At 38.9% G+C, this 19,557-nt stretch overlaps 1 protein-coding gene across 1 annotated transcript; it reads right to left on the bottom strand.

The window, feature by feature from the left end:
* Positions 1-991: 991 nt before the first annotated feature.
* On the bottom strand, positions 992-19,280 carry ext2 (exostosin glycosyltransferase 2). Its single transcript, XM_041986190.1, has 15 exons — positions 19,141-19,280; positions 18,378-18,720; positions 18,062-18,285; positions 15,783-15,872; positions 14,956-15,072; positions 14,540-14,735; positions 14,099-14,238; positions 13,906-13,999; positions 10,035-10,166; positions 6,651-6,840; positions 4,283-4,449; positions 3,486-3,629; positions 3,144-3,272; positions 2,501-2,583; positions 992-1,636 (listed from the first exon to the last, which is right to left on the bottom strand). The coding sequence occupies exons 2-15, from the start codon at positions 18,690-18,692 to the stop codon at positions 1,498-1,500; spliced, it is 2,160 nt and encodes a 719-aa protein (XP_041842124.1). The 5' UTR covers positions 18,693-18,720; positions 19,141-19,280; the 3' UTR covers positions 992-1,497.
* Positions 19,281-19,557: the final 277 nt, after the last annotated feature.

The raw sequence follows: 19,557 nt of genomic DNA, 5'->3' as shown, positions 1-19,557 counted from the left end.
GAACTGCTGACATTGAACAGGGTGGATTAGGCAGTGTATATTAACAACAGGTGACGGGCTGCAGGGAACAGTGGATCCGCCATGTCACAGACAGTCCTGCTCTGGACAGTCACACAAACTAAAGGCAGACATGAAAAAGGAAAATGTCTTACATAATCTTCCCACTACACTTGCACTTGGATGGGGGAAAAAAGCTCTGAGACATGTTAGTGTGGTATTTAATGTTTTATAAATTCAAATATACAATTAGATGCACAAACTCATAGAAAAAAAGAACAATTATAATTACCTTAAAACAATAGAAAAAACAAACTGGAAAATAAAAAACACCAGAAGGCAGAGTCAAATCTTAAATACGGCATGGTTGTGTGTTTTAGTCTATGAACTGGAGGTGAGATGACTAGTGATGAAAAGCACAAAACACAGAAACACAACAGCAAAAATAGAAAAACAAACACGTTTATACATGTGAATTTTAGAATTTTAAGATACAGTATGTGGTGAAATGTAAGGCAAACAAATGAATAGTGGTATGACGAAGTGCTCACAGAACTGAAATGACTTAGTGGATGCTTCAATGAACATTTTGTTATGTATATATATATATATATGTATATATATAATAGGGCTTGTTCAGGCAGTATAAAATTACATTTTAAAAATTTCCAGTAGCTCAGAATGCTATTCTTTTTTTTTTTTTTTTAAACAAACAAAAAAATTCAGAGGTTACTCTAAATATTAGATTTATTTTACCAGCTTTCTCTAATGGTCCAATCTGATTGTGTAATACAGAATGCATTATGAAACATTCACTGTACAACATCTGTGTGTCATCACAATCAATCAATCCATGAATAAAGCCTACATAGACATGTCAGAATCATTTATCATCTATTATATATATATATATATATATATATATATATATATATATATATATATATATATATATATATATATATATATATATATATATATATATATATATATATATATATATATATATATATATATATATATATATAGTACAGCTAAAAAGAATCGAGTTCATGTCTGCTTTGAGTCAAAAAAAAAAAAGATACCTTTTTGGAGGATCATAAATTATGACTATCATACAGCACGGCTGCAAAGTACAAATATATACACACCATATTTTGCTGATTCCAGAGCAGCTGGAGGCTCAAGTGTTCAGCTCTAAAACAGCAACAGTGAGGGACCAATCAGTAAGCTTCCCCACCAAATATCAGACTCAGGGTCAGAATTTAATTTAACATGAGTGTCATAAATGTTTAATAACAAATTTTGCCCTCATCACACACTGTGCCATGTCCAGTTTACAGTAAGATTTCAACAGTTTGAGACCATTCTGCATTTTTACTAAAAGGGAAAAAAGTTATTTGAATAGGTTACTGGCATCATGACAAGAAAGACAATGTTGCTGAAAAGCCTTGAAAGTGTTGAAGGTGTGAAGAACTCTGGACACTTGGTGCATGCAGGTTAGAGGCTGCCAATGTTGGGAAAGCTCTTGAGTTTCTCTGGAAAGTCGTCTTTATAGAGCACGGGGTCTGCACGGTGCTCCACTACCTTCAGAGGCATTGTTCCAAAAACTGAAGCAAATTTATTGATGCACTCAGATCTATGAAGGAAGATAAGATATTTACTTTGACAAAAACATAAAAAACTTATTAATCAGCCTCTGAACGCATAATTTAATCACTGTAAGGTCTCAAACGTATCTTAATCAGGTTTATTATTCCTACAGCTTGTGTTTCACCTCAATTTAAGTGCATCTAGAGCCAAAATCCACTCACTGATCTACAGCTTTAATTTTCACACAGCTCACAGAATATAAAAGACCTGAACTAAAAATATAGATTCAATTTTAAATAGATGCTGGATTGAAAACTATTATGGTTATGTATTTTTACTGTATTTGATAATTATAGCTATTTTATAGAAGCACAACAATTTAACTTAAAATTTAAGTTTTTGTCACTTTAAGTTATTTTTCCCTGCTGCGAGGAGACATGAATTAAGATCTATAATGTTTCTCTGCTCAGTGTTGCAGCTCTAAATGACACCGCAAAGGAAGCGCATAACGCCTCTATCATGAAAAAATGAAAAAGAAGTGCAGAGGAAATGTAAACAAAATCTATCAAGTAAGCAGAAATAGGTCTATAATTACAGTATACTGTTTTTAATAACAGTATTTTAAAACTGAGATATTCTCTTAAATATCAAATTTTCAAAAGATTTAACTTAAAAATTTTAATAATCAAAATAAGTGCAAGTATTTTCATATGTCATAAGCTGAAAAATATTCTAGCATTCTCTACAATACTAAATCCAGGTAATCTGAGGGGGAGTAACACACCCATGCCAAGCATGTATGCACACACAGACATACATACAGACATGTAAATTACACAAATAAAAACAAAAAAACTGATTGAACTGTGTCCACTGCAAGAAAGTTTCTTTTAGAAGAAAACAGCCATACCTCTCCACCATGTGTGTCTGATCGAGGGAGAGTCCATCAATGGCAGTACACTCAGGACACTTGAACTTTTTCCTTGGGGTCACCTAAACAGAAAGAAAACAAAGTTACAGCATTAATGTCTGCTCACTTCAATTTGTTAAACCTCAACCTGGCCAAACAGAAGCTAATGCTGTCAAGTCTGATGAAATAAAACACTAGAACCAACTTCCAACGCTCTAACATGTGAAAGTATTAATGTGAGGGGGAAAAAAATGTTAACAGTTAACAGTAAAGATATGAGGGGTGGTCAAAAAGAATAAGTGTCTTCTGAGGGAATGTTCTGGGAGGCGGGACAGTGGGTGCAGGTGTAGGGAAGTGTGGAACCTGTGCTTTGACAGAAGGGTATGCATAAGCCCTGGTGAGCTTAGCAAAGCATACACAGAGGAGGAGTGCCAATGAGTCCCACTCAGATAAGGGAGGTTAAGGTCACGCTTAAGCCCAGGGCCCCTGCACCTGGGTAGAGTCAGTGTGAGGAGGAGGGGGAGAGGTGGTGATTTTGAAGGGTGAGAGCTGATCAGACCCAGAGATGCTACTCTGCCATTTCAGCTTTCAGCCTCTCCCTGCAAGCTCAAAACATTCAGAGTAGCCAGAATTATGAATGTACCTTTATAGGAGCTTTTCCTGTGATGTTAGCCACCAGAAAGTTCATTGCAATATCTTCACAGTTCATGTGAGCGTCCACCCAGTTCTTTATGTCCCCTGGCATCTTGTATGTGTACAAATAGTTGAAGTACTGAAATAGAAATAAATACACAATTTTCAATGTAGAAGTTTTTACATTAAGTAAAGATGAAACACTACCTGAATTTGTTTTAAACTTAATAGTCAATATCCCTTTCAAAATTATTTGTACACATCATCGATAAGTCCAGTGATGCTTTTAGTTAGCAAACGGCAGGAGAAGAGTTCAAGCAACTAATATTTGTATCATTCAGCAGCTCTATACCTTGTGGTAGAAGGCAGCTCCCGTCAGAACCATGGAGACCTCATTTGTCCACTCCGACTCGTACTTCCACTTCCCCATTTCATGGTCCCAGAGGTGCAGCCGTCCTGGGTAGCCTACCAGCCTGTCAGGGAACTCCCTCCACACCTGGAAAAAACAGCAAGACAGGAGACAGATTGTCTGACATATTCAGCTCAACTAAGCAACTTTCATTTAAATATTAATGATGGAGACCAAGTCTGAGAGATCAGAAGGAACATTTAGGTCTTAGACTACCATCTATCAGAGCCTTTATCTGGGAGCCAAAAATCACAAGCACAAGTCAAAAGCTTGTAAAGCACAAAAGAAAATACTTTCAGGCAGAAAAAGCTTCATGACTGGCTAAATATTTCACCAAGGTTAACACTCTGATTCTTTTACTGAAAGCAGAAAGCAGAGTCACCAATCAGAAAACTCCTACATTCTCACTGTAACTCCATGTAATTATCCTTAAACTGAGCACAATTTGATCAAATAGGTTCTAAATGGATTCAGGTGAGCTTGTCATGCAGAATAGGAGAGGGCAGGTATTTTGGCATGAAAAGCATCAGCTGCAGACCTGTCATCATTCCTCCCACATCAAACACATTCAGTAAGCAGTCAAATCTTCAAATAGTGGAGAATGAGACTGTAATCTCCCGGAGTGACTTTAAACTCTGGGATCAACTTAAAGAAGTTTAGTGCAAAACCTGCCATCAGTGGAGAGATGGGGAAGTATGATCAAGGGTACTTTTTCCTTTAGAAGGGAGTATATTTCTCACCTCATAGCCAAACTGCAACTCATCAGATGTCAGCATGATGATGTCATCATCAATCGCTAGCACAGCTTCTGTCTCAATCTCATCATAAGGGAAGAAACGGTTGCTCAGTTTGTTCTCTTTGGTTCGCACCACTTTAAGAGGAACACCAACTTTTGGCCAAAGAGACTCTGACAGGAGAGAGAGAGGAAAAAAAAAAGTTTTACACACAAAGTGTACTGAACTCAAACAGTTCCTTGAATTAACTGGTAAAGTGGAAATTACCTGGAAGCAGTTTTTTAATTCTTTCCAGCAAAAGAGGTAAGACATTAGCTAGTTCAAGCAAGTGAAATCTAAGATTGTTGGCCTTGTTTGTTCAGTTTGAAAGTAAACAGGCCTTGGTGTAGCTGGTAATGCAAAATAAGGCATCTGAAGATATCACAGAGTAACACGTACATAACTGGTCCTGTAAATGCATTATACAACACTATAAATCCAAACATTTCAGTGTCTGAGGAATCGTGAAATTCTGAAATCCTCTCTGGCAGTGGAAAACAACATTCTGGGAGTTAAACTTTACTCACTGACTCATAATGTTACACCAACCTCAAGCATGTGCAAATCTAACCACAAAGCGATTCTTCATGAGGCAGATAACCAAAGTGTTTTTTTTCAGGGGAGTGTTTCAAAGATCTTGGGCAGTGTCCACGGCACGGACTGTAGCACAGTCTGATCACACAGAATGTGTCCCCTCACTGATGGAGTGACTGGGGCTTGGCAGCTTTTAAGAGCTCCAGGTCTTCCTAACCACGTCTGAGGTCTCCTGTCAAAAGCCATTGTCAGAAAAACTGCTATGTTAAATGCCAAGAGTTTCTTCTTTCAATCGCCCCATGTTGCTGTCATTCCTTCTTCTAGTTCCAAGGTTGGAAAAAGAAAGTACAAGTGACGGGAGTTATGGGCTATTACATCAATTTAAAAAAATATCAGCTCCAGCTTGGTATGGGTCAAAATAGCCACTATTAGCTGTTGCAGTTTATGAACAACTAACTATGTTTAAACACCAACAAAACAAGTTTCCATGTTACAAAGGATGGGCTTTGGTTTTTATATGTGCCTTCTGCAATTATCACAGATGTAAAAGTTCAGTTCTCAGTAGCTATGTAGATGCCAGGGATCTCAGACAAGTTGGTAAACATGATACAATTTAAGTGTGCAACAGAACATAGTGTTTAAACTCACAAACAAAACTCTTAATGATAGTCTAGAAAGCAGATTTTATAAAAAGATTAAAACAAAAATAGGAGCCTGTAAATGCATCGTGTCCATGCTTGGTGTAAATGAGGGAGGAAAAGTGCCTTCATATTGGCCTGTGAACTGTTATTCTGCCCTATCAATGGCCTCTTGTTAATTCTAATGGGACACAAAGGCCCCATCCAGGCACCGTTGATGCCTCTAATGAAAAGACAACTTACAGCCATGTGTGAAAGCTTCAAAGTCATATCTGTTTCATCACTTTAGTCAACTCAGAACAGCAGACAGATTTAATTCTTAGTCAAAAAAGAATTAATTGTTTTACACTTAACTTCCAAAATTAAGGTTCATAATTGTTGAAGACTGTGTAATATATAAGTTACTGCGACCAATCAATGACAAACGAGATAAATTATTGGTAGAGGGGTGAAAAAGTAGAAATACAAATTTCAATTTACACAGAAACATGTTAAGAGTTTTCTCTGAAAACTGGAAAGGACTGCTTGGTCAACAACTTCCCCTGTTCACACTGGACACGGCAGTTGACAGACCATGCGCATTAACATGTACTGTTAAATGCTTTCATTTCAGTCCTTAACTGAAAGTATAAAAAAACAATGTTGACGTTCATACCAAACCCTTCTTTTTTCTATTGTTACACCTCTTATCAAAACTGTCGCTATGACACTGTTTTCTGCTGGAGGGCAATGTGATAACTAAATTACTCTTCATTTTCTCCATCCTCTGTGGAGCAAAGAGCCAGTGTGTTGTGGCTCTGCTGTTGTCCAGTTGTAGATTTACTGGTCTAAATAACAACAGTTGCATGAAATAATAAACACAATGGGTGTATACTTTGTTACACTTTAAACATAGCAGCTGTCCTGAGTAGAATGAGACATATTAACATGGTAATTACATTCGATGACACTTGATGTAGAACTGAAATTAAGAGCTCTACTGCTAAACTGTATATATTCTCTAAGGTACTGTTAGTTTTATATTAGCTTTTATTAGACTGCATCTTTTTATCTACTTTGTTTGGATTGACCAAATGAATCTTTTTAATGGCTGGTTATGAGGCTTCATCTTCTGAAAAGTTTTATAGTCCATCTTATTGTTGATGGGACTCAGGCATACTCACCCTCCGGAGGGCTCTTGTTCTGGTTATTCCACACCACCAAAAGCTTCGCCAAGCTTGGCACCTTGGAGATTTCTGTGATGACCCTGAAAAGACTCTCAACACGATCGTAGGTCAGCACCACTGCTGTGAATCCCGGAGCCCTTGGTGGGATAAGCGGCAGGAATAGAGGGCTGTTCACACTGGACCACTTCTACAAGAGATGGGAAACAAAGAACAACATGAACCATTTTTACCAATCTACTCTTTTGTTCCACTGCCAGCTGGTCTGGTGTACATCTGTCCAACTTATCTGTCATAGTCACTAAAGTGCACAAAAAGATCACCAATAGATTAGATTATTTTCTTAAATAATGGTGCAAGAATAATCCAATACTGTCTCCAAGGGTGGAGATAATACAGAAACACAATGTAAACCTTCCAGTCAGAGTGCCAAGCAAACCGTACAGATGCAGAAAGAAGTACATAAAAATCAGGAGGTAGTTTAAAAACATGACAGGTTGGCTATCTGCTCATGTCTGCAGCTCTTGGGATGTCATTATTACAAATGAAAGTCTTCTGTAAGAAAAAAATAAGAAAAACATATGGGAATTAGACGTGTGTGTGTGTGTGTGTGTGTGTGTGTGTAGGGGGGGGGTGGTAAGCAGGTATCAGTGTTGAACTTGGCTTTTCTTTCATTGCTACTTTTTAAAATGCCCTGTAAATCCTTAAAGTTGTACTGACTCCAACACAGATCAAATGACACTGTAAAATGAAGGAAGCAGCAGGGTAGTTTTCTGATGTGTGTGTACTTAATCTTAAACTTTAAAAAGGTTACAAAACAGCCATGTGGGCTAAAATAACACAAGCAAAAACTGCAACCAGTGACTATGCCAACAATACATTTGCTTACTAAGATTATTGCCTCAATTGAAATCAAAATACAAACTATTTGTTTCGCTTACATTACTGGTAACTGTAAAAGCACAAGGGTCTGCTCTTGGAGCATTCATCAAAGACTATAAAAATATTCCACCCTCCAGTGCCAATCAGTGTGAGAAGGGCAAAAAGAACACATCAAAAACAATAAATCTGTGGGCTTCTTGAAGTACGTATAAACCCCGTTTCTCTTCTAGTTCCAGGTGGCCACAGAGTGATTATGTGGCTCCTTCCAGAGCATCAACACAAGTCTGTCAACAGAGACACGGCCACCGCTTTTTACACAACATCAGTCACTCCACCACCAATAAAAATTCACTTTACTGGCAAGTGGAAACTTCCCTGTGGTCGTTGTCACATTGTCATACAAAAAGACGGGGAAATCATTAAAGTAACACATATACGCAGCACAGCTGCATAAAAACAGACTAGAACATGCTGAGACCACTTAAGTCATTTGTCAAACTGAATAATTTAGATGAAAAGAAAGCCGCAGCTCAATATGTCACCAACACATCTGAAGAGTTACTGTGTTTTACTGCACTAGAAAGATACATTTTATTTGGTTCATTAGAACTGCTGAAGTGGTTCTGTACTTATCTCAGAAACCTTCAAGTGCAGAGATTAGGAACAAAATACAAATGAACTTTCAGCTTATTTTAAAGGCCTGCATTAGTCTGCCCTGTTAATCTGCACATAAAAGTATCAATGAGCATCAATACTTCATTCTACAAGTAATAAATATTACTGTGCATACTCAGATGAGTATACAATTTCAATGAGTTGATGAAGGATGACATATAAAAAGTTGCTATATTGTGTTGCCATGGCTCCACTCTCGCGCACTGAACACCATGTGATAATGACTATTTAAGGTGCCCATAGCCATAAAGGGAAAGAAGTAGAAAACATTACTCTTTTAACCTTTCTAGAACTACCTGTTATTTAACAATATATGATCAATCAAATAGGAAACTTTCAACTTCTGAGCGGCTTTAAAATTTTATGCTCTTTTAAATCTTATACTTACAGCATTTATATTATGTCTGATACTTAACAAAAATAACATGATTAACCAATACTTGTGGACTAAACTTTTCAACAACAATGTGATTAAATGACTTCAGTCTGTCCAAGTTCTAATCATCACACAAAAAGTTCAAAACTCTGGAGAGTTTGAAAGTTTAAAATGCAACTTTTCATGTACCTCAAAAGTATCCCCCTACCTACAAATGGCAAACAAAAAGCAGCCTGTCCCTTATTCTGAGATCCCCTCCCTCCAAAAGCACCCGCGGTCCTGGGCAATGTGCTTTCAATTACCACCCTAAAGACTTTAGGAGGAGAGGCGGAAAAATGTCTGCTTGATTTATTTAGTGCTGTGTGCAAGTTCTTCTCACCATCTATCGAGAAACCACTTTGTCTCCCATTTCAGGCAGGAATGGCCAAAGGTCTGTACCCTGACACATTAACCTCTTCTGGATCTGGACAAACTTTGGGACCAGGGTAATGCTGACAGATTGGACTGGGGGTCAGATGCTCGGCAGAGAATTTAAGTGGTCAAAGTCAAGTGTAAGTGCTGATTGCAAGCTACCTGCTCAGAGCAACAGTCTGCCATGTTCAAGAGAGAACAATCGCTTTAGCAGATGTGAGAAGAACTAAAAGGACAGAACATCCCTCAGAAATTACTCGTTTACAAACATGCACCCTCACTGTTACTGCCATCTCTCTAATAAAATATTGCTTTACTTGTAGACATCTGACATATTCAAAAGGCATTATTATGCATCTACACACATGCTGACATGCGCACGCCTCTATCCCACAGACAGCTTGGAGGAGCCTCTAGATCAAACCGAGCTGATTAACAACTCCTGGGAGACGTTCGCCTAGCCAACATGTCTGCAGCCACAAACTCCCACAACCAGAAAGATGTTGAACATACACACACATTCACACACCATTCGCTCTTCACATCCAGAACACTCTCTGCAAACACAATGACTAAGACCTAGAGGAACTTCTTATTCACCGCAACAGAGAAACAGTTCTAGCAGAACTGCTGACACAAACTTGCTGCCTCAGAGCTGCCTGGGTGTATACCAAACTGTGAGGTGCTCCATGTGTGGTGTTTCAGAAAGAGGGACAGCATCTACCATCACTCTACTCCAGAGGCTTTGATTTACAAGGCCCAGGAGAGTGGGAAAGCCTGTGAGGCACAGTAAGCGTCTGCATGGCAAAAGCTTCGTTCTGGAACAGCATCATTCAGACGTCTGCAATAAAAGCACTTTCTAGAATATAAATAAAAGGTTCAGCCCATTAGCGCATAAAGCTGTACAGATAATATAGCTCTATTCTGAAACATGGCATCCTTCATAGTGTAAACATTGAAAAAAAATTAAGGATACAAAGAAATGTTAGAACACAATACAACAATGCAACAATGCTAACAAGGTATAGAAAGGTGCATACCACTACAGGTGGGTTGTTCCACTGCTCGTAAGTGCGTGCAGCATATGGGTAAATGCGGTCATTGATGATCTGGAGTGTTGTCAGGCCAATAGCCTTCATGGAGCTGAAGTAGGCTTCCCAGAACCAGTGTGCCTAAAGAGAAAAGAAACATTACAACTAAATCTGTACCCAAAGAAAGTCAATAAAGCAATCAAAAGTTAATAAAATACGTGCTGTCGGATTAAATGAAGAAAATAATGAAGAACTGCACATTTGTACTAAACTAACAATTGCAACTGTACTGTATTATAATTAAAACTTTGTGTATCATTTCTAGAACCTAAAAGTCAAGGAAAGTCAGTATGGACCTATAAATTCTAATTTTTTTTTTTTTGCCTTTTTACAGCCTGACTGTCTGCAGGAATATATATTCGATGAATATCGAATGGGCACTAAGCACCAGGAAATCAGAGATTAGAAGTGCTTACGTGTAAGGGAGTGGCTCCATTATAGCTTGATGTGCAGACTAATCTGTGCTTTTATAAATGAGGGGAGGTGGTCTGTGTGTATTAGTGATGTTTGGGTTCAACTTTTTATTTTTTTTTTATTTCATCAACAGTCACATGAAAAAACAAACAAACAAACAAACTGTTATTTCTGTTAACAACAGAGTCAATTGTTTTTTTTTTTTCCTTTTCTAAAAATAACACACCTAAGAACTGTTTAATCCAAATTCTACTGTTAACAAGATTCCCAAAAGAGGAACAAATTCCCAAACCCAGACATTCCCAGCTGCTACAATAAGCCCTCAAGCACCCTCACAAATAAACTAAATCTGAATATTAGTGTTTCATTGAGCTGCTGACATGATGCTATTGCCCATTAAACCTCTGTTTATGTTCTTAATTTTTTGTCAGAGTACAGCTATTACAGAAGATAACACAAATGTGATGTCATAACTGTAAAATACCGTTATCCCCCACATCCCTAAGATGTACAAAGACAGCATTTATTTTTACAGCAGGGCTGAAGAGAATTTAAAAAGACTGTCTAATCTCAGGGGTCTATAAATCAACCGGTGATGAAAGTTTCTTTTCCGACTAGGAGAAGGCAGAAAGAAAACTGTGCTTGCCCCAGGGTCCATAAGGCCACCCTCCACCCACCACCCTTGCCCTCCACTTGCAGGAATTTTTATGAGCAGAGAAGAACAGACATCATTGTAACAGAGAAAAGAAACCATCACTACTTCCTACAATCACTGCATCTAGTCTATACGTCAACAGCCATCACCTCAAGGCATGAATTAATCAAAACTCTGTTCATTAATTGAAAACTATATACAATTTAAATCACTATTAACCTTAAGTGAGATCATTCAAGTCAAACAGAACAGTTATTTGTAATGTCTGCTCTGTTAAAACCAAGTAATCTTCAAATTTCCTTTAAGCTTTATGAACTTCCCAACAGCGGTCACTCCATTGTTAATTACAACATCAAAACATAAGTTTTGTTTGGTAGGCAGCAAGTAAAAGTTGTCAAGTGTCAAACATATGGTTAGACCTATGGACCAGAAATGGGAGCCAATGAGCTGTGGCCACAATCAGGCAATCATTAGTGTTTTTGGCATAATCAAAAACAGCACTAAAGGCACGTCTGTTTCAGTCATGCAAGTTTGTCGCTGGAAATGATGTTTTTCCTCAAGATTTACTAGCGGTTTACTTTTAACTGTGATCGAAACATTTCCACACACACACACACACACACAAAGACACACATGTACAAGCACTCGTACATACACACCTACACATAACTTGTTAATTACCTGGTGTAAATCAGCTCTCATTAGAATGGCTAAAATAAAAACTAACAAGACTTTAGGCTTTGAGGACCACAGTTAAACACCGCTACTGCGGGAGAGCACTTCAGGTGTAATTAAACAGCCCCGGTTGTAAGCCCTCATTTCTCCATAATTACTGAGCTCTTTATTTATTTTCTTTTTTTACACAAAGGAAAACTGTGGGATGGCACCGCTTTCCTTTCTGTTTAGTCTTCACAGTTTACATCTTATACTAGGTTGTGATGTTCTGATAACTTCAGCATTTGTGACAGTGAGGACAGATGACAGGAATATTACGGAGGACTTAACAGTTCAAAGAACTTAAATTTTTAGGTTTGTATTGGGAATATTAAGAAGCAGCTCTGACCAGGTTTCTAAAAGGACATGCTGCTTATGATTTCTAAATATTTTTGCCATGCAGGCTGAACTAAAACTGCAGTGCAACTTAAAGTGCTCTGCTTTAGTCATCTCATAAATAACAATAAATTCATATTTTAGGATTTTATTTTTATTTTCTTTCAGGTTTTTAGTCTCCCTTACAAATCAACCAGATACTCTTTCACAATGATTTTTAGAGAATTTAGTAAAATACTTTATTGGCTACTGACTATTACAATGATTAACTTTAATACATGTTCACAAAAAATAAACTAATGAAAAGTCATGAGTTGTCCATTATGACATCTCCTTTGAAGTTAGTATGCATCGTCTATTACCCCTCTTCCATTTATAAGTATTTCTTAGACTTCATGGGAACAGATAATAAAACAAAGGTCTGCTTAGCCCTCTGCTGGCAAACTAATGAAATGCATCATTCAACAACACCAAAACAGAAATTAAGTGTTTAAGCTTTGTTTGAATTCTTGCTTATGATATTGGTTTTCTATTGGCATTATTGTTATGATCCTTTGATTATAACTACAATACTGTCTTATTCATCTAGAGCTGTAATATTTTACTGTTTGCGTTAAATGTGGTGAAATCTGAAACACTGCTTGCAAACTTAAGAGCCACTTGGTATGGGAGTTAAAAGAAATGCATCACACAATAAAACCCTCGATTACTTGGGAAAAAAAAAAACAGGTATACCAAGACATTGGCCATTTTAAAAGATAGCTCTCTGTGTGTTTCTTAATGTTGATTTTTTTCTTCCCTCAAGAAAGCAACTAAGTAATTTATTAAGTAGGCACAGAGTATTTTGTGTTAAGAAAACTTTAAACAGGTATGAATAAAACCTAAAAATTTTGTTTAAGAAAAAAATGTAAGAACATTTTTACAAAATGTAACACAAGAGATGGCACATTGACTCAAAGGATTGCACCTAAAGTTCAAATGGCATGAGGGTTTATAGCTTTAATTTAAAAATCCATTACGTCTGTAGTAATGCGTTTTAGATATAAATTGGCTTGCAACCAATCCATCTGTAATCCATGACAGCAGGCAGTAAAAGTACTGTAGCCAATCAATAATAACATCAGATCTATGCTGATAGTTGTGAGCTGTTCATAATGGCATACCCCAAACAAACTCTGCAACCCAATGAGCAAGGCATACATATCAACTTGTCTGGTGTAATACAAGCCCATCTCTGAGCTTTTGGCCTACAATGTGTTTTGCCAGTGTAATTGGTAAATGGACTTGAGTTGATACAAGAGAATGAGGAGCAGCTGAACTAGTGCACTACTCTCATGGCTGATTTCACTTCTGTTTATTGTGTCTCAACACAGATATCAAATGGAAAGAGTATAAGCCATCTTTCACATATTTCATTCAAGCTAAAATAAACATAACTGAATCTTCTATGAGCCTTTTAAAATCTAGACTGAGCAAGTTATAAAACGAGAGGCTGGTATCCAACTTTCTGTCTCTTGCACATCATGGTAAATTTGTATTAGCTGTCAGACACATGACAACATGGATGGTCAAAAAAACAGGCACATCTTAGAAGCGAGATGCAAAAGCTCCAAAGTGGCAGCACCAATGACTGCCAAAATAATTACAGCTCTAAAAATGGCATTTTCAGGCAAGTTTGCTGAGAGATGTTTTGACTGTTACCTGTCTCTGCATTTCTTCAACTTGTCTGTGAGGAATGCTTTTCAGGATGGTGTACATCTCTGATAGTTTTTCCTCTGGAATAACCACAGATGCCCTGTGCAGGAACAAAGCCATTAAATTATTTATGTAAAAATAATCAAACTTTTTAAAACACTTACTTTTTTTTTTACTCAGTTCAAAGACTTAGGCTGACCTTTTCCAGTCAAGTACTTCAGAGAATGGCAGAATGTAGGAGTCAGCCAGGATAACAGGTACACAGCCAGCCTGTAGCACATCGCTGAGTGCAGCCTGACCCAAACGTGCTCCTCTCAAGACCACACAGAATGAAGATTCCTGTTGAAACATTTTGTACGTGATTTGGCATACTGACTGAAGAAAATGTCTCACTTTAGGAGCTTAACTTCATTTTGACCACAAAACAATAAAATAAGCACCAGCTTTAATTTCCAGTTATCTTGTGTCTACCTCGCCCAACATTTCCTGTTCCCAAAGAAGTGGATGAAGCACAATCTGGTTAACTGATAAATGAAAATTTTAAATAAAGTGGACTGCTGCGAAAATTTCTTATCATCAAGATAAGTGCATTTAACAAGGACTGTACTACTAATACTCTGTTACTTAGTTGTGCTCCCACCTGAAGGATCTGTGGGTAGTCATACACCTGGCCCTTGTAGCACCGTTTTTGTGCAGAGGCAGCACCCTGGGAAAGGTTACTACACTTGTCTAGGAGAAGTAAAGCTTCTCCATTTTCTTCTTTCAAACGCTCCAGTTCAGCACGGTACTCTCGGTGAATGGCAGTTTGAGAGGAAAGAATAAAGTAGCGACGCGGCCTGGAGGAAAGGAAACAGGAGGTATGCAACTGGTTATAAAGACATATTTTATATTGATGACAATGAATATATTTATCAAAACTGGCCGTAAATATGCCAATAAACCAAAATTATTTTTACACTTACAAGTCAATCATATATAAAGAAGATCATTATCAGATAAGTTATTTGGTCACGATTTGACATTAAAGATGCAAGTTTCTGTGTGTCATCTGCTCACCCTGGCTGTCTCTCCGGCAGCTCAACATCGGCAGAAAGGGGGCTGTAAACTGGGATGCTGACATCATAACCTTGTCTGTAGGTCCATGTAGAAAAACCACCTCCAGCCAAAAGTGCTCTGAAACAAATATTCCTGGATTGTGACAATGCTTCCACACAATGTAGTTCGCAACAAATTCAAGTGACCAAAAATTACTTTTAAGCTAAAACTCAATTATACAAAAACTTTTCTTAGTCTAAACATCTTTTTTAACAATATTGATGTGAGGTATAAAGTAAAATCAGATCAAACTTAGTGGCTTTATCTGAAGTTATTGCAATGAGTGATGAAATGCATTTGGTATTGTGTTCTATCTTCAGGCAAGGTGAAAATAAAGTGGAAACATATCACCACTAACACCTGGTTCTGATGAGGCTCTGTGCCAAATGGAGTCCAGCTGGATAAGCCCAGAAAATTCTTTAAAGATAGAAATAGTCCTCACCGACTCAAGTCTGCATGTTCATAAATCCAACCACTTCCATCCTAAACAGTGACTCTACCCTACACCGGTGCAATGACAAATCCTTGTTACAGTTGAATAATATATTTTTTGCATGGACACAAAATTATTCTCTCTTGGATCCAGAATGTACAAAAAAAGTAGGTTTGAATAAAACGAGCAGTCTTGGTTTGCATTTGCAAATTTGTTTTACATACATTTCCAGCTGTATATTTCCGAATAAAAATTAATATTACCTCCCCGAAGAAAATTCTTTTAATGATAAAATTTTTATCCACAGAAGGTCAACATTCAAGACAGTGGAAATGGAATGATGTTTTGTAGTTACCTGTCCCTTGGTACATCCAGCGCAGTGTTATAGTCAGGAGGACCTCCAGGTAACATGTTAAAAAGTAGGTGATTCATCCCTTTGTCCCATCTACCAAAACAGGAATTAAGATTAATGCAGAAACAAACTGTTACCTTAAAATTTAAGGAATAGAAAACTGCATCATGGAACTTCATGTTATAACTTGTATATTTACTGCTCATCAAAAAACAGTTGTTTAAAATAATGACATTTAAAAATGTGAAATTTTGAGATTTGAGCTCTTGTGACATTTCAAGCTTATCCATCCATCCATCCATTTTCTGCTGCTTATCCGGAGTCGGGTCGCGGCAGTAGCTGCCTAAGCAGGGAAACCCAGGCTTCCTTCTCCCCGGCCACATTCACCAGCTCATCCAGAGGGATCTCAAGACGTCCCCAGGCCAGCCAAGAGATGTAGTCCATCTAGCGTGTCCTGGGTCTTCCTCTGGGCCTCTTTCCAGTGGGACGTGCCCGGAACACTTCACCAGGGAGGCATCCAGGAGGCATCCTAACCAGATGCCCAAGCCATCTCATATGGCTCCTCTCGATGTGGAGGAGCAGCAACTCTACTCTGAGGCCCTCGGGATCCCCGAGCTTCTCACCCTATCTCTAAGGGAGAGCCCGGCCACCCTGCTGTGAAAACTCATTTCAGCCACTTGTATTCGCAATCTTGTTCTTTCGGTCACTACCCACAGCTCGTGACCATAGGTGAGGGTAGGAACGTAGATCGACCAGTAAATCAAGAGTTTTGCCTTTTAGCTCATCTCCTTCTTCACCACGACAGACCGATGCAGAGTCTGCATCACTGCAGATGCTGCATCGATCCGCCTGTCGATCTCCAGCTCCGTCCTTCCCTTACTCGTGAACAAGACCCTGAGATACGTAAACTTCTCCACTTGGGGCAGGACCCTATTGCAGACCCGGAGAGAGCACTCCACCCTTTTCCGGCTGAGGTGCTGATTCTCATCCCAGCCGCTTCACACTCGGCTGCGAATCGTTCCAGTGAGAGCTGAAGATCATGGCCCGATGAAGCCAATAGAACCACATCATCCGCAAAGAGCAGAGACCCAATCCTGAGGCCACTGAACCGGATCCCCTCAACACCTTGGCTGCGCCTAGAAATTCTTTTCATAAAAGTTATGAACAGAATCGGTGACAAAGGGCAGCCTTGGCGGAGTCCAACCCACACTGGAAACGATTCTGATTTACTGCCGGCAATGCAGACCAAGCTCTGACACCGGTCGTACAGCGACCGGACAGCTCATACAAGCGAGTCTGGCACTTCATTCTCCCGGAGTACCACCCACAAGAGTACCCGAGGGACACGGTTGAATGCCTTCTCCAAGTCCACAAAGCACATGTAGATTGGTTGGGCAAACTCCCATGCCCCCTCAAAGACCCTGAAGAGGGTGTAGAGCTGGTCCACTGTTCTACGACCGGGACGAAAACCACACTGCTCCTCCTCAATCTGAGGTTTGACTTTCCGACGGACTCTCCTCTCCAGCACCCTGAATAGACCTTACCGGGGAGGCTGAGGAGTGTGATCTCCCTGTAGTTGGAGAACACCCTCCAGTCCCCCTTTTTGAAGAGGGGGACCACCACCCCAATCTGCCAGTCCAGGGGAACTGTCCCCGATGTCCACGCGATCCTGCAGAGGCGTGTCAGCCAAGACAGCCCTACAGCATCTAGAGCCCTAAGGAACTCTGGGCGGACCTCATCCACCCCCGGGGCCTTGCCACCGAGGAGCTTTTTAACCACCTCAGCGACCTCAGCCCCAGAGATGGGAGAACCAGCACCAGCTACCCCAAACTCTGCTTCCTCATCGGAAGACGTGTTGGTGGGATTGAGAAGGTCTTCGAAGTATTCCCTCCACCGCCTCACAACGTCCCACGTATGTAAAACTCAATATTCATTTTTTAACTTTTGGGTTTTTCCAAAATATCATCAGGTAATGAAAAATACTTTTTCAAACCTTCACAATATACAACACTGAATTCTAAAATTCTAATTCTAAGAATTATATTTTCATATCTAACTGAAGCTTACTATTGATTGTATTGCTGATGTAATGAGTTTTTGATTTTTTCCCCTTGGGATTAGATAAATAAAGTTAGTGTTGAGAAACATTTTTTAACTAACACTACTGGAAAACTTTACAGGTTAAAAGAAGTTTAATAGGAAACGTTAGAGAGCAACTGGCTATACCATAGCAATTAAGTTGTATTAGATGTTTAAAATGAATTCATTTGGATTTTGTTTACCTGGGCAGCATTGCAAATGCTTGCGCAGTCTCTCTGATACGTAGGGAGTTCTGATTCAGCACATCAATAGATGGAATAAAAAGACAGGCCCTGGTGACATCATCAGTGTAAAAGTCACTATCAGAGATGGCACTGAGCAGGTCATTGTATTCTCGTGACAGTCCTGTGCTGCTGATAGGAACTCCCAAGTCATCCACAAATCTCTGTAAAGGGTAGATGTAGACCTACAAAAGCAATCATTTCAATAATGGATCAGAATTGCACAGCAAAAATACTAAAGCTTAATGATGCACAAGCATGTATGACTGTAAAGTACCTTGATCCTGTTCTTAGGATTGTAGCCACATCTATACACATCAAAACAAGTGTGCATTCGACAACTAAGGTCACCCCTCTCAGGTATGGGACTGGATACAGGCAGCCGGATAAGAGGTGCGTCGTGGACACTGCGTTTATCAACGGTCCAATCAGCTGTGGATTCAATTGAGTGGGGCCAAAACTGAAACATCCCGGTGGCAATTAGTCCGAGGAGCACCACAGAGAAGAGGACGATGTAGTATATCCGGTGCTTGGTTTTCATCCGGGGGATTAGAGCGGGGCCCCGCGAGCTGTATTTCCCCGAGGCATACATCACTGATACCCCAATATCCAACCAGCCCCTGTAAGGAAAGGTGTGTGATTAATGAGAATTTCAAGAAATTACAATATGACCAACATTTTCTGCTAAACCTCACACGTTACAAAATTAGGTATCACTGCCCCTGCGGAAATAAGTAACTAGAAAACGTAAAATAACGTAATGTATGACACCAAGCCATTGTCACGTAGACAAAACATTAACAAAAAATTGTACGAATGTTACTTGTTTAGTCATCATTGTATGAAATACTACGATGCTGTGCCAAAAAAATAACCAGTCAACTAACAGCTAACAGCAGCTAGCGTAGACCAGCGTTTGGCTAAATCAACTGTGTAAACACTTAGCTAAGTTAGCTCACTAACTGGTATCACAGTCATCATAAGCCATCGGGGGGAAAGGGGAAATGATATTTTTAGAAATTTAGAATTTTTTTACATACCGAGACGTTTTAAAAAACGGTCAGTAAAGTCCTAATTCATTGCAACAACTGGCGAACAGGCTACTTTAATAAATACATTATTTATGCTAACCTAGCTTGGAACTATCTAATCATCCTCCATTTCCCCCTCTGAACGGAAGTCGCTCTTCTTTGCCTTTGACAGTTGTGTTTGCGAGTTATCAGCAAGGCACTCTAGTTCCTTCTAGTGGAGAAAGATGTAAACTAACGCGTTTTATTCATTATAAAGCCATTAAACCCGCTGTCATCCCTTTTCACTATTTGGGAGACAGGATGTGTAAATATTACTATTAAACTCTAAACCTTGTACCTAACTCTTTCCATGAGCTTTTAAATGTATCTTAGAAAACATTTCAGAAGAAATTTCAGTTCTAGAAATGGTTAGCACATTCAAGATGA

The sequence above is a fragment of the Melanotaenia boesemani genome, chromosome 1 (genome assembly GCF_017639745.1).
Source record: "Melanotaenia boesemani isolate fMelBoe1 chromosome 1, fMelBoe1.pri, whole genome shotgun sequence".
NCBI lineage: Eukaryota > Metazoa > Chordata > Actinopteri > Atheriniformes > Melanotaeniidae > Melanotaenia > Melanotaenia boesemani.
The sequence above is the reverse complement of the archived record's forward strand: the minus strand, read 5'-3'. Positions and strand labels throughout refer to the sequence as shown.

What these genes read in the sequence shown, in the direction of transcription:
- ext2 (XM_041986190.1), bottom strand. Translation starts at nt 18,692, where the DNA reads ATGTATGCCTCGGGGAAATACAGCTCGCGGGGCCCCGCTCTAATCCCC. An exon ending in GAACAAGAGCCCTCCGGAGG is followed by an intron (nt 4,450 to 6,650) that starts GTGAGTATGCCT and finishes CTCTCCTGTCAG; the next exon opens with AGTCTCTTTGGCCAAAAGTT. An exon ending in CAGGAAAAGCTCCTATAAAG is followed by an intron (nt 2,584 to 3,143) that starts GTACATTCATAA and finishes CTTTCTGTTTAG; the next exon opens with GTGACCCCAAGGAAAAAGTT.